The following is a 14,994-nucleotide window of genomic DNA, read 5'->3' on the forward strand; positions in this document are numbered from 1 at the left end:
ATATATATATATATATATATATATATATATATATATATTTATACATATATATATGTATATGTTCACATATATATATATATATATATATATATATATATATATATATATATATATATATATATATATATATATATATATATATATATATATAAAGCACTACGCTATGGAAACAACAAAAAACATACCCCGAAAATAAACAAAACATTCCTACATTTTATCATCTAATACGTAAGCTAAACATAGCGCTATATTTTTTGCAGCATCTTCGCATGGATAAATAAAATTATTTTTTTACATCTCATTTCAGATCAGATGCGTAATGCATGCATTTGAATGTTGTCAGGTGATATTTTGATCCGTGAACCATTGAGTGTGGCCTTGCTGCCGCCACCCTCGTTAATAGAGTTTTGCAAAATTATGGCGGCAATTGCAACGTTAGCAAATCAACAGAATATCGACGATGATGACATATTTCTAGGTAATTCATAGCAAATTTTAAACAACATATTTGTTGAGGGTTTTTGTGGTCTGTGTGGGGCGGGTGTATATATGTTATGATTATTATTATTTTTATTATTATTATTATTTGTTGACAACCAGGCTGTATAGAGATTTGAATAATTGTTTCTTGACTGAAAGGCATTTTCTCACAACAGTCGCTGTGAGCCTAGTCTCGGGTTGACTCTGTTGTGTGTATGTATGTATGATGAATATATATGTATATATATATATATATATATATATATATATATATATATATATATATATATATATATATATATATATATATATATATGTATATATACATATATATATATATATATATATATATATATATATATATATATATATATATATATATATAAATATATATATGTGTATATATATATATATATATATATATATATATATATATATATATATATATATATATATATATATATATATATTTATATATATATATATATATATATATATATATATATATATATATATATATATTTATATATATATATATATATATATATATATATATATATATATATATATATATATATATATATTTATATATATATATATATATATATATATATATATATATATATATATATACACATATATATATTTATATATATATATATATATATATATATATATATATATATATATATATATTTTTTTTTTGTTTATGACCCAATCTGTGGCTTTTTGTGCACATTGTTTGAATGTTCACTAAATTACAAAAGATACATTATTTGGGTATTTTTGTCTTGAGTCTTTAGTTTATTTGAGCCTTTTTGAGCCAGATTTCTTTAGCTAAACTAATAACAAGTTGTTTGTAAAAATTTTTATAATTTGCTGACTATTGTAGGATAAAATATGTGGTTTTTACCTTTTAAAATATATTTATTACATATATTATATATTTATTTTATACATATTTTGCACATTTAGAGCATTTTACTAATTTTGCGATACTATTTGAAGCAACACGCTTGCATCAGTAGATCAATATTTATGATATGATAACTGGTAAATCACATCTATATAAATTGATATATATATATATATATATATATATATATATATATATATATATATATATATATATATATATATATATATATATATATATATATATATATATATATATATATATATATATATATATATATATATATATATATATATATATATATATTGATCTTCCTACGATACGATCCATCTTTTCGACTTATTCACTGTTCTTGTCGTTTTTGAATAAAGTAAATGTCTGTTATCTCCATTGAATTGGTTACGATTAAATGCAATGATTTGTATCGCTAAGTAAAGATAGATACAAACATGATATAGACATGATAACAGAGAAAATTCATTAACTTATTCAATTGTTGGGTATTGCTTCACGGTAAATCATGGACAGATGTTTATTAATGACAGCGAATCGGTAGCACGTTATGTCCCGGAAACGCTATCTTCCAAGTATATTTAATTGTGCGCCTCAAAATATCAAAACGTATTGCAGTCATACTTGCGACATGCAATGACGTATGGGACCATTCAGATCAGGGACAAAGTATAAAGAAGTGCTAATTAAAGTCGAAAACGGGAAGTAGCATTTCATTGCGTTGGAATTGTACGAAGACGATCGTTTTCGGTCTCTTGTTGGTTCGTGTGCGCTCCCCGTTTTGTTTACCGTGATTACAATGAATTTAGTGTTAAGTGTTTGTAGTTTCGCGTTATTTGTTTTACTCTCACGAATGCAGTGTTCGTCCGCAGAACACAACATTATTATTCATATAAAATTTTCAGAAAATATTTTACAGGTCTCGTGATTTTGATTTGATTTAGTCAAATGATTAAAATTATTTTTTTCGCTAATTATGGTTGCGACATGAAAAACAAGAGATGTAACTCTAGATTATCGTACTTTATCTCTCATTCGACGCCTGCCGTTAGCATGTTAATGGTAAATGGTATAAACTACCGATGGTATTAAACAGCACTGAGACAGGAAAACTTCTCACTATGTACGATACTTTCATATTTATTCAGCATGGTCGTTTTTTACCTGAATAGGCCCTTGGTATAAGATTTTTAATTTTTACTTTACCTAAAAAAATAAATAAAAAACTCGCTAAGTTAAATTCAGATGGATGATGGTTTATTAAGTTCAACTTGGGGTTTTGAGCTCTTATAAATTATCAATCTTTTAAACAAATTCTGAATGAAAATTTAAAGACTACGTATTTTTTTGTATATTGTAATAATCATCGTTGGGATATATTTGATGTTTTTCACACAAAACAGAAAATGGACTTTTGAGCTACGAAAATCCCAATTACCACATGGATCCACAACGAATGGAACGCAATTCCCATTTATACGAGGAAATTATTTCAGAATTACAGCAACAGGGTACTCTCCGACCAATTGCCGGCGTTCAGAATGGCTCACAAATGATTAGTAACAATCGTAAGGGCTACGGTGTTCTTGATCTTGGTCCAATGGGTGTGGAGATTAAGGATAATCCAGACAACAGGTAGACATCTTTGCCAACAAGGCAGACTTGATAAAGTTTGGTACTATATGGTATTTTCAATTTATGTTAGATCCCCAAAGGAAAAGAAAACGTTGCTGGGTGGTGACACATCTCCAAATGAGTCGAAAACACAGAAAGATCAAGAACCGGAAAATGGTGAAAAAACACAAGAAATTCAGCACATTCCTGGTACGCTGAATTCGGATGATTTGTATGCACTGCCGAATAAGCGAAGGCAGTCAGAAATTGGCGAAGTGCCACCGGAAGAGGATGATGACGATGACGTAGAACTTAATAGTAAGGTGACCGACGAAGACGAAGAAAACGTGAAAAGGGAGGACATCGAAGCTATTGAGGATAAGGACAAAACAAAAGATTTACCACCTGGATGGGAAAAACACGAAGGTAAGTTTTAAGATCAGGTGGTACAAAGTTAAGCTGGTAAGATGATCATTATTTTATGGTTTTTGACTTTGCGCAGATAACGGGGGTCCGTATTATTGGCATATCAAAACGGGTACTATTCAACGTGAACCACCATTATGGCCGAAGAATACCAACCACCGAGATAGTAAAACGCCAAGCATTCCTATTCCCAGAAGCATACAAAACTCCTCTTTCACGCAAGCCTTGAACAATCTCTACGGAACGAAGGATGGGAGCATGGCCAGTGGCAATAGTAAATCCGCCCTGTATGACAGTTTGACATCGTCGGTCACAAGAAGTAGCACTAGCTCAGCATTGGATCAAGAAGAGGAGCGACGTCGGCGGGAGGATGTTGCTTTGAAGTAGGTATACAAGAAAAGGTAAACAGCGAGTATCACAAATATAATTTATCAAAATGTTTTTACTTTTAAAATGTACTTTTTACTTAGACGACGGAGCTTTCCGCTAAAGTCAGATGCAGACCGCCCAGTCCGCTTTGCAGTGCGTTCGCTTGGATGGGTAGAGATTGCAGAGGAAGACTTGACGCCAGAACGTTCATCGAAGGCTGTCAATAAGTGTATTGTCGACTTGTCACTCGGACGCAACGATATGCTTGATGTGATCGGCCGTTGGGGAGATGTAAGTTCATTCATTTGAATATTTTCGTTTAATTTTACGGGCAATATTTGTTTCTATCACAATAGGGCAAGGACTTATTTATGGATCTTGATGAAGGAGCTCTGAAGCTGATAGATCCGGAAAATCTAACAATATTAAATTCGCAGCCAATCCACACGATTCGCGTTTGGGGTGTCGGGCGTGATAACGGCCGGTAAGTTCAACGCCAATAGTAACAACTTTTTACACACGTGGTATATAGGAAGTAAATCACAAGCATCACCGTGCGAATGATACGTGTCCAATTATCATCACCATACATGGCGAAATCGTAAAATCACTACAATTTCTGTTTGTTTTGCTATCAATGTTTTATACTGTAGATAGTACAAAATAGTCTTTTCTATTTTGCATAAACCTATACATTTTATTTATTTATTTTGCTACAGTTTCTAACGTGTAATACATCTTATATTTTGAATATCGTTACGTTTCTTTACACTTTATTCTTGATTGATTCTTTTCATCTGACTGATTTTTCTCTGTCTATGTGCTGTTTATCACTTATCTATTTTTTCTACATATAGTTTTTATTTTTGTTCCTTTATTCTATATTCACTTGCCCCGGGTTTGGCTGACGATGATGACGATAACGATGTGAAACACTCTTATACGAAACATAAACATGACTCGTGTTTGTACTTAATCGATACTTATGTTCTCGCCGGTGTACAGCGAAAGGTAAATGCAAGGAATTGAACGTATATTTAAGGGATCTTCAACTTGAGTGTGCTTGAAAATTGTAGGAATTGACTGATTTGCTAATAGAACGGTGGGCAAAACAAACATAATGATTGAGATAAGATTGCTAAATATTATTATTATATTGCAACAGTGGCCATTAACCATGATTTTTATTTATGTATTTTTGTTTAAAATATCATTGCAGGGATTTCGCATATGTGGCTCGCAATCGACTTACCAGAATTCATATGTGTCATGTTTTCCGATGTGAAACTGCTGCTAGAACAATTGCAAATACGCTCAGGTATAGTAGCATGCATCAAAACTTCAGAAAATAGCTCAATATGAAAAACACGAACAATTACTAATTAAATAGCAGTAGCTAGAAATGCATTTCCTTATAATTTCATTAATGCTGTAATATGTTACAGTAATGTTAAAGTTCATATGTTAAAGAAAGATTTTCGTCATATGGAGAGCAAGATAAATTTTCAACCACGTCATACTAGTTTATGCTTGCACACTAATTCACTTAGTTGTCAGGTGCCAAAATCGTCTAGCGATATTACTTGCCGTATGAGAAACTTGATCCGATAGCAGTTGTACACTTTCATTTACCAACTTTTATTTTTGAACTAACTCACGGACGCATCAAGGCTAACATTTATAATAGTGACGCAATCATACAGCCCGTAAAACTTATCATTCTAGAGGCTTATCCATGACGTTTCATCACATACCGGGTCAAACATCTTTCTGAGTATCTGAGTACTATCCAAGAGCTTGTTATAGTTCGGTACTTCTGAAACAACAAATGTCTTGCATAGCTTTAGTTTCAGTCGTCGCGACAAGTACTCTGAGTGCAAAAGTTCCCTCAGACTGTTGTATGACCAGTTCGCAGTCAGCACACTTACCCGTATTTTAACATCAATATTTTTGTGGGTGTTGACTATCGACCCAAGCCTTGAGAGTTTTCCATCCACCTAACATGTGACGTTTTCAAGGCTATGCGGTTTTCTTCCAAACTCTGAGAAATGGAAGGGCTAGAGCTATTGTGCCACCTCGAAGATTTTATATCATATGACATTATAAATACAATGACAATGACATTATAAGATTTTCTTTAAAATCTCCTGCATGGTGAAGATCTATCGAACGGTAGATTTCCGATTCTTACAGTTTCCGGCTATCTCTTCTAAGAATGGAGCTATCCTGCAGTTGCTGCACTGTAGCGTATCTTTTTTTCATGCATATCGGCTCGCTATCCCATACCTCAGTAGCAATTTCATGAGTTGATTGTTGCAGTGCTGCAACCCCCATTCTTAATGAGTTCAATCGTTATTCCGTGTGAGCCGGTGCCTTATTATTGTTCTAACATTCTAGCATCTTGTTGATCGAACACTCCAGCTGATTGATCAAATTTGAGACGATCCTAAGAGGACCTCCAACTTGTAATTGACCCAATTCCCATCCTTATTCTGACAAAAGATAACCTTAAAAATGGAATTTTTCGGTGAGCTGTTAGCACTTAGTAAACTTTTATTCTTGAGCCATATCGCATTCTGATTTTTTTACATCTGGTGCAGCTGATTTCCTTCCACTGTGATTGTTGGTGTGAAGAACTGTTATTTTTCTCGTCTGCGCTGCATATATTCGTCTCCAAATGTCCGCGTTCTATGCTACTACTGCATTGCTCGAAATGCGCGGTTTTCACGTTTAAATTCTCAAATTCGATGATTTTAGCCGGGCCGTATGATGAAGCCTAATTAGTCATCGAATCATCTTGTAACTTCATCTTGGACGTGATTTAATTCTTATTGGTTAAACATTCCGTTTCTATTCCATCCAATCAAACCATAGTGCAGAGGTGTATCGAAAGCCTGCTGCTGTTCGCCTGATGTCAATGTTGTTCATCTAATCTGTTCGTAGTTTGCTAGTAGCTTATTTAAAGAAACAGGTGTTGCAATCAAACCAACGTACACAGAAGGACGATATACAGAAGGACGATGTGGCTCTCCTTCTCCTTCCATCTAAAACCCCTTCTCTTTCCATTTATGAAACAACCTAGCTATGCAGCTTAACCACCATATGTTTAAACTTGTTCGAGTACTCAATTTTAGTTGGACATTGATTTATATTGCTGATCCGCACTAGTCAGAAAGTGTTAGTTTCGGTAGCATTAAAAACACGCTGCAGCACGTTTCATTTACTACTTCCAGAGATATCTGTAAACGAATCATGATCGAACGTTCCCTCCAACTCGATGCAACTGGATCCAATTTGAGCATTACTCGGTGCGCCATACGTCCTACGGATCTACCGACTGAAAATCGCCGCTGGATACGGCATCGTAGGTGAACATATTCAATATAATTGATGTGATCGTAACACATTTCAATTGCCCATTTCCCAGCACAATCATTTCCTACGCCAATGGAAGAACCGAAAAAAGTATTACGGGCACAGTACGTCGGTTTTGCGGAAGTTTGCCAACCGACCGGTATAGAAGTGTTAAACGACGCCATCGATAAGATAACTTCTTGCTCGGTTCCGGGCAACTGGGACAACGTGAATGTATCAGTAGCTCCCAGCATGATTAGCGTAAACTCTTCGGTAGGTATCAACTTATAGTAAGCTTCCACCTAACAACGTTTCGAAGACCAGACAGCCGTTACTCTTATGTTAACACCTTCATCTAATAACTATTTTTTTATCTGCATCAGGATTCCGAAGCTCGTCTCATATGCGAATGTAGAGTACGATACTTAAGCTTTCTAGGCATTGGAAAAAATGTGCAACAGTGTGCGTTTATTATGCATACCGCACAGGACAAATTTGTCGCACACGTGTTCTATTGCGAACCAACAAGTGGACCATTATGTAAGACGATAGAAGCCGCGTGTAAGGTTAGTAGATATTCAAACAAATGTTTTACATCGGATTTTTAATGCAACCAATATTTTGCTATTTAAAGCTACGGTATCAGAAATGTTTAGATGCCCACCCAGAGAGTACCGGGCGCTACTCGGCTGACTCTCAAACGCCTGGAAAAGGAATTGGTGCAACGTTAAAAAACTTGATGAGCTCGTTCTCGCTAAAAAAGGATAAGGCCAGCTCCTGAGAACGAGCCAGATCTCTGCAGGTAACTTTTATTTAGGTTAAAATGACCAAGAAAAATTTCTAACAATATTCAATTTCTAGGAAATCTGGCCACTTCCTCCAGAGAGGGAAGTTATTCCGCATCGGCATTTACTATCGCCATTAATAAGCAAAAAAGATTTTAAACATCCCAACAGCCCATAGCATTCAATGCTGCCTGTGTCGTTACAAAAGATGATTCTAGCTAAATATAACAATAAGCAACAAAAAAGGGGCTCTTCATGCAATGGTTTGCATGAGAGCAATACGCAAGTCAGCGTTGAATATGAATTGGTTGTTGGACGCGAGTGTATAGCAATACTGAATAACACACCGATACCGCTATCGAGAAACATGAACGATGCCAATCATACTGCTACTGATTCGGTATCGCATGATAAAAATAAGATGCTTGATTCAGTAGCGGAAGAATCATTTGAAAGTTGCTAGGGTATACTAAGAGGGGGAAAAATGCAATTTTTCATATTATAACAATTGTATCACCTGGAAAATAAACCTAAAACAACAAAAAACATTAGCGGCTAAATAAAATTTAACAGCCTATACGCAACATGCTATAGCTTCAATGCGTGCTTGCAATACATGCTGGATATAACTACTTTTTGCATCGATGCTATATTAATCGGAACTAAACAAAAGTTTAGTACACTATGTGTAGCGAGTGCAGCACTGAACACGTGGTATAGACGATATTGGATGAACACTGAATATGTTAAGTGAACTTAACGAACTTGGCTAAAAAATGTCGAAACGACTGCTGTGCGGTCGATTCAAAACGTTCGATGTTTCATGTATATTTATCCACATTTACAACATTTTTCAAACGCTCGATAATGATCGGTAGATTGGTTGGGTCATGAGTGATTTCTAAACATATTATATGCGCAATTCTAGCTGGTACATTGGGATAGGTAAAAAGATCGCAGGATCGATTGAGGAGATTTGAGTGTTGTAAGATAAGGAGGAGTTTGTATGGCTTAGCTTTACAAACACTGCTATAAATCTATGCTCCGCACTCATGTGAAATTGAACGGCAGCGTATGTATATGATTTCTTGTAAAATATAAGTTTCATTTCGTGGTCTCATGCAAGCTTTTAAATTACGTAACATAAATTTTCAACATACACCATTTATGTATTGGTGATATCATATAGTTGACTTCACATTGAAAAGAAATAATCATTTACGATATAATTCTATCGTATGTTTCATGTTTTCTAATTGATTTTATGAAGTAGGGTATGATTAGATTCTTTGATTTTTTAGAAGAAAACAACATTTTCAATGGAGCATACGATTAGTAAAATGAAGCTACCGTTCAATTTGGAACTATTTTCATGCACGGTGTATGCAAATTGATATTAATATATTTTTGTAAATGAAAAATAAAGACAAAAACAGGGCACTATGAAAGGATTACTATTCCAGCTAGGAAAAACTGATAGGACGATGTAAGCCATATGCGACTAAAAAGTGATTGGAAACTACCAAACCAGATAAAACTATCAGAAAGAACGATAAAAACGCTTGTGTGTCGCCTTATGCCTTGCGTGTACGTAAACCGTTCCGTTGCTCCCTCTAAAAACGTGATAGTCACCGCCTCTTTGGATGAAATAGAATGTGAGAATGAAGAATATTATTTTTGCTACCACCTGAATGCGTTTGCTTTAGGAATCATCCTAATAAATTATAATGGCTAAGAGAAGATAGAGAGAGAGAAATATAAAGTAAAAGACAGAATAGAAAAAAATGAATGAATATTTGGTAAAGATAAAAATCATGTCGTATGTAATATATGAAAGCAAGAAATTAAAACAAAACGTAGGAAAACGTATCAAAGTGCAAACGCAGTGACATCCTAGAAACCAAAGGCTCGCGAAATAGACTTAGAAAAATGTCATTTATGGAGAATTGAGTCTAATTCAACTCGAAATATGCCCATAATTTCAAACAACTTTTGGAGAGAATACATATTCGTCCTTGACAAAACGTCCCTTAAGTACCGTACGGTATGAAATTATCTGTTTGTGTCGAAGCCCTTACAACGCGTCTTCGTGAATTTTTTTAGATTTGTTTTAATTTTTAAAACTTTCAATTGTCTTTTATTATTTTTTTCGGTTTGTGCTGTCTTTTTAAATCACTAGTTTTCATAAGCAAATGAATTTTCGTGCCCATTTTGCGATTTAAAAAAAACCGTCGTAAGATGAAGCTTAACTTTTACGGTTAGAATTACGGATTGAGAGATTTTGCGCTCCTTCCAAAGCTCTACACTGCATGGACCAATGCTATATTTGATATACAAAATCCATAAACGATACACCGGAAACATTAATCAGGAATTTCAACGATACCGTTAGGCATACGTATTGCCTCTGATAGCATGAAAGGTAAAAGTATTTCCTAGCTATTTCTTGCTAACTTTTTTATTTCTGGCTAACGTGTAGCAAAAACTGATACCAAATACTGCTGTTCGCGATAAAATGGCATGGCAATGTAGACATGGTCGCAAAAACGCATCAAAACGAGCTATTTTATGCTACCAAAGAAGTTTAAGAAGAAAGTAAGCAAATGTTGCAAACATGAAACATAACACATAATCGATACTAGGAAAAATAGCTTGAGAAACCTTGCAAGAAACAATCGTGTATTAGAATACAAATAAAAAAACAACAGTAACAGCAAACAAATCAATTCTGCTCGAATTATGTCTAACTGGTAAATATCATCCAATTTTACACCATACAGTGTAACAATATTAGGTAATTGATTGAATTCAAAACATATTTGTTCATTTATTTAAGTTGCGTGCTTTTTTATTGATGTTGCGTGATTATATTTCACTTTAAAATGATTTTAATAAACTGCTTGATAAAACCAAGTTGTAAATTTCATATGCAGTGTATTGAAAAATTATTTACAGTGGGTTGTTTCATATTCACTTAATCGGTAGGCAATTCGTTTATGAACAAGGTAAGACCATAATAAAAAAAAATTATTTTTTCATTATTTTTCGCTGTTTTACTTATTCCATTAGCTACACCATCTTTTAGCAATTTTATCTTTTCTTCTATTTTTGATCTGTATTGCTACCCTTTTCTGACACGCACTTCCGTATTCCCGACCATCACCTTATTTTTAACAGCATTTTAGCACTCACTGTAAAATGTCTTGTTTTTTCAATGCCTGCCGGAACTCGTTGTGTGTTTGCACCGCATGCTAACACTACGGTTATTGAGGGATTACCACAGAAAATAGTTTTGATGCAGACATACACGTTATAGTGCGGATATAAACCAATCATACGACAGCCTAAGGTAACTGAGCTGAGCTGAGTTATATAAGACATTTATAATTATCCCTTAACCACTGTACGCCACTGAGGCATAGATTAATTATTTTTCATAACGAACCTGTCTCTGTTAGAGAGAGAACGCATTTCCAAGAAGAACGAGCCAAAAATACTTTAGAAGCTGAGGGCGTGGCTTCTTCTTCTTCTTCTTCTTCTTCTTATATGGCTCAACAACCATATTACGGTCATGGCATGCCTTGGTAAGACTTTTTACGGCTTTCCACGTAGCAGTCGAGATTTGAACCCGATACCATCGTGTGTTTGTGCCGCACGCTAACGCTCCCAATGCACAGTGGGCACTGCCATACAAATACCGGGATAAAAGTCTAGCGCCATTATTTGCCGAAAAATTTGATTGAAACGTACAATTTGGTATTACTAAAATCGATATATGATCAGTTTTTGGTAATTTATGCACTTTTGCTTATTAAAAACTCCTTAAAAAAGTTTTTTCATAGATTCTAACGCCTGTCTGTATGCAATTGATAAACGTTTCGTTATATTTAAACGAACTGATCGGGTAAATTTTATCATTTTTGATGAATGCATAGTCAAAAAAATTTTAAATAATATAGTAGTAAGAGAAAAATGGCGTCACATGTCATTTGAAAAAAATTCAAACACATAAACTGAAAAGAACATTAGCTTGCGATACGAATAGGAATCTAGGTGCGATAATGTCATTGCAGCTCTATAAGTGTCTGGTAATATTATAATATGGTTCAAAACATGTACTAAAATTTCCTAGAAATGATTAAATATCGTTACAACTTACTATTGTATTTGATCCATTAGAAAATATCACTTGTTGGACAAGATATTTATCTTCGATATAGCTTATTGACCGGAGCTATAACCATTGCTAATTTTATATACCATACAAAAATGACACTGATATTACAAAGATGTATATTTTGTTTCTTTGATTTCAAATGCTTATCACGTAAAAACGAACTCAAATAAGGGTTCAAATAATAAAATCATTTCTCATGATCGTTGGGCGTTGCAACAAAAAAGCAACAATTTATCATAGAAAGAGTATTTGTTATACAAGCCAACAACTCATAACATAAGCCAGCAGTCAAAATGTTAAAAAAAGTCTATTGTAGATACATACGCAGGTTTCATTCAATTAAACATTCGTTTCAAGTAAAGTAGGTGAATCTGCCTCAATTTTCTGATCGGATTGCAAAATTCTTTCTTTTGCCTCTATTCCAAACACGATTACAGTTAAGTTCAAAAAGTTGGTGCTTTGACAACAGATTTGAAAGAAAAATTGGTGAAAATTGGGGATGGAAAATCTCCATGGTGCATAAGATCTATCAAAACACACTCTTGTGTTGTCTTACTAGTGTTGTTTTTCAATAAACTTTGTCAAAAAGGTCCACATTCAAAGTAATTTTGCTTAAATTACCGTCAGAAGTTTCATTCCTTATGTCACACCATAACCTCAAAAACGGGTGGTCGTTGAATCCTGTATCGTGGCTCAGAAAAAAATCATTATCTTATATTATATTAGATATAATCTTATATTATATCTTATCTCTATATTATATCTTATATCTTATATTTAATCTTATATTATATAAGATTTTTGAAATTAAAATGAAAGATAAGCTGTTGTACTATAATCTGTATAATGTTTTAGCTTTAAGACTTTTGAAGCTTTATAAAAAAAAACGTCTTTTATAAAAAAAATCATGATTTTACATGGGTTTTTTCATACTTTCATAATTTTTTGATGATGTAAATCTCAAAAACATTAAAAACATTTAATTTTATAACAATAACAATAAAATAAGCTTTTCAAAATGGTAAATAAATTAAATTTAGTATGCTTAGTTGAAGAGAAAAAAAATATTAAAGACAGCATAAAAAAATTGAAAATTTTTAATTTTTTTCTCACTTTTTTCTCACTTTCACTTCATTTTAACAGGCTGTTACTCCGAGAATAAAGGACTCAGACCCATAATATTATGGTGTTAACTAAGTTTAACCTTCTATTTCAAGAAAAAAATTCCAATTTTTCAAAAATCTAAAATTTTTTTTTACTTTTATTCCGGCAATTGCCCAACGTGCAATGGGGAACAAATTTGGGCTCATGTGCAACCCCGTTCAAAAAAGAGAATATTAATCACCTAGAAGTATAAATAAAAAAAAGAATGTTGGTATATATATACATATATATATATATATATATATATATATATATATATATATATATATATATATATATATATATATATATATATATATATATATATATATATATATATATATATATATATATATATATATATATATATATATATATGTATATATATATATATATATATATATATATATATATATATATATATATATATATATATATATATATATATATATATATATATATATGCTTCAAAATTGCCATTGTATTCGCACCATTGGTACACTGATCTCTTATTAGCTCTGTTTTAATTGTATAATAATTACGTGTATTTATTGTAAAGTTTATTTTTATTGTGTTTGAAGTGCAATTGGTTCTCATTTGTTCCTGGTGCAGTGTGGTCATTTCTGCGTTTAAGCGCCACCCTTGCTAGCACAACTCGCCGATCAACCGATTGGACGCTCAAGAATTACAACGACGATTGCAACGATGGCGTCGATCTGCAATTCGTGTGCCACCCACTTCGAGCCTACCGATGCAGCTATTTCCGGCAGTTTCTGTGACTTGGAGTTCCATTATAAATGCACCTCTGTGCCCGATGAATTACTTCGAGCGGTTACGGATCATAAGCAACTTCACTGGTGTTGCCCGAGATCCAACGATGCCTTCACTAAGCCGAGAAACAGAATTATCAAGGAAAAGGGAATGTAGATTGATATTCAAGCGGCATTCTCAGCAATGGTCGATAGCATGACGACTACAATACTAGAGCCTATTAGAATTGAAATTCAGTCATCTTTATGTGCACTGCACGTCGGGGCAAGGCCGGTCATAAGTCCCATTTCTTTTATTCGCCTATGCTAAATCTGATATTGCCGATTGAAAGTCAGATAGTTAACTAAGAAAATTCCGAAATTGTAGACTTCTAGCATTTATATCTTCGAAGATACAAAGCTCCAAAGTCAAAAAAGCTTGCCAAAAAGCTCAAATTTCAGCTAGTCTAGCCCACAATTCAACATACTATTTTAGTAGTACATTAAGGTTTAAAATAGGTAAATTATATATCATTAGAAACATAAATTAGTCTACTTTTGAATAAAAATAAAACAAAAATTATAAATTTTATATAAATACATGTTTTTGGGCTATAACCAAATAAAAAACTAAAAAAAATCACGTTTTTCAACTTTGGTAATGAAGAACAAAAATGTTTAAAATTTTTTATTTCCAATTTTTTCCTGAAACATACTTTAACATATGATAATGAAATGTTGAAACGCTCCGGACCCACTTCAAACAGCAAATAAGATGAAAATGTATTTGAAATTTTTTTGTATACGCGCCGTAGTACCAAACATAGCGAACATGACTGTACAATATTGACGAGAAAGAGCCGTACCAACGAAGCATTGAACTGTTTTATAAGCATCAATGCCTGAAATGTAAATTATTTAATTCATCAAAAGTATTTTTCAACCTTACTATTGCATATTTTGAAATAT

General features: G+C 33.0%; 1 protein-coding gene across 1 annotated transcript; it reads left to right on the forward strand.

The window, feature by feature from the left end:
- The first annotated feature begins 333 nt into the window (after positions 1-333).
- On the forward strand, positions 334-7,952 carry LOC128720564 (protein Fe65 homolog). The gene is made up of 12 exons (XM_053814237.1): positions 334-478; positions 2,812-3,043; positions 3,114-3,448; positions 3,525-3,831; positions 3,919-4,108; positions 4,174-4,301; positions 4,823-4,828; positions 5,037-5,135; positions 7,051-7,181; positions 7,245-7,444; positions 7,555-7,737; positions 7,806-7,952. The coding sequence occupies exons 1-12, from the start codon at positions 334-336 to the stop codon at positions 7,950-7,952; spliced, it is 2,103 nt and encodes a 700-aa protein (XP_053670212.1).
- Positions 7,953-14,994: the final 7,042 nt, after the last annotated feature.

This window comes from Anopheles nili, chromosome 2 (genome assembly GCF_943737925.1).
Source record: "Anopheles nili chromosome 2, idAnoNiliSN_F5_01, whole genome shotgun sequence".
In the NCBI taxonomy this organism is placed as follows: domain Eukaryota; kingdom Metazoa; phylum Arthropoda; class Insecta; order Diptera; family Culicidae; genus Anopheles; species Anopheles nili.

Coding starts and splice junctions, on each gene's coding strand:
- LOC128720564 (XM_053814237.1), top strand. CDS start 334: ATGTTGTCAGGTGATATTTTGATCCGTGAACCATTGAGTGTGGCCTTG. Junction 3,832..3,918: donor CGGGAGGATGTTGCTTTGAA/GTAGGTATACAA, acceptor CTTTTTACTTAG/ACGACGGAGCTTTCCGCTAA. Junction 5,136..7,050: donor ACAATTGCAAATACGCTCAG/GTATAGTAGCAT, acceptor TACTACTTCCAG/AGATATCTGTAAACGAATCA.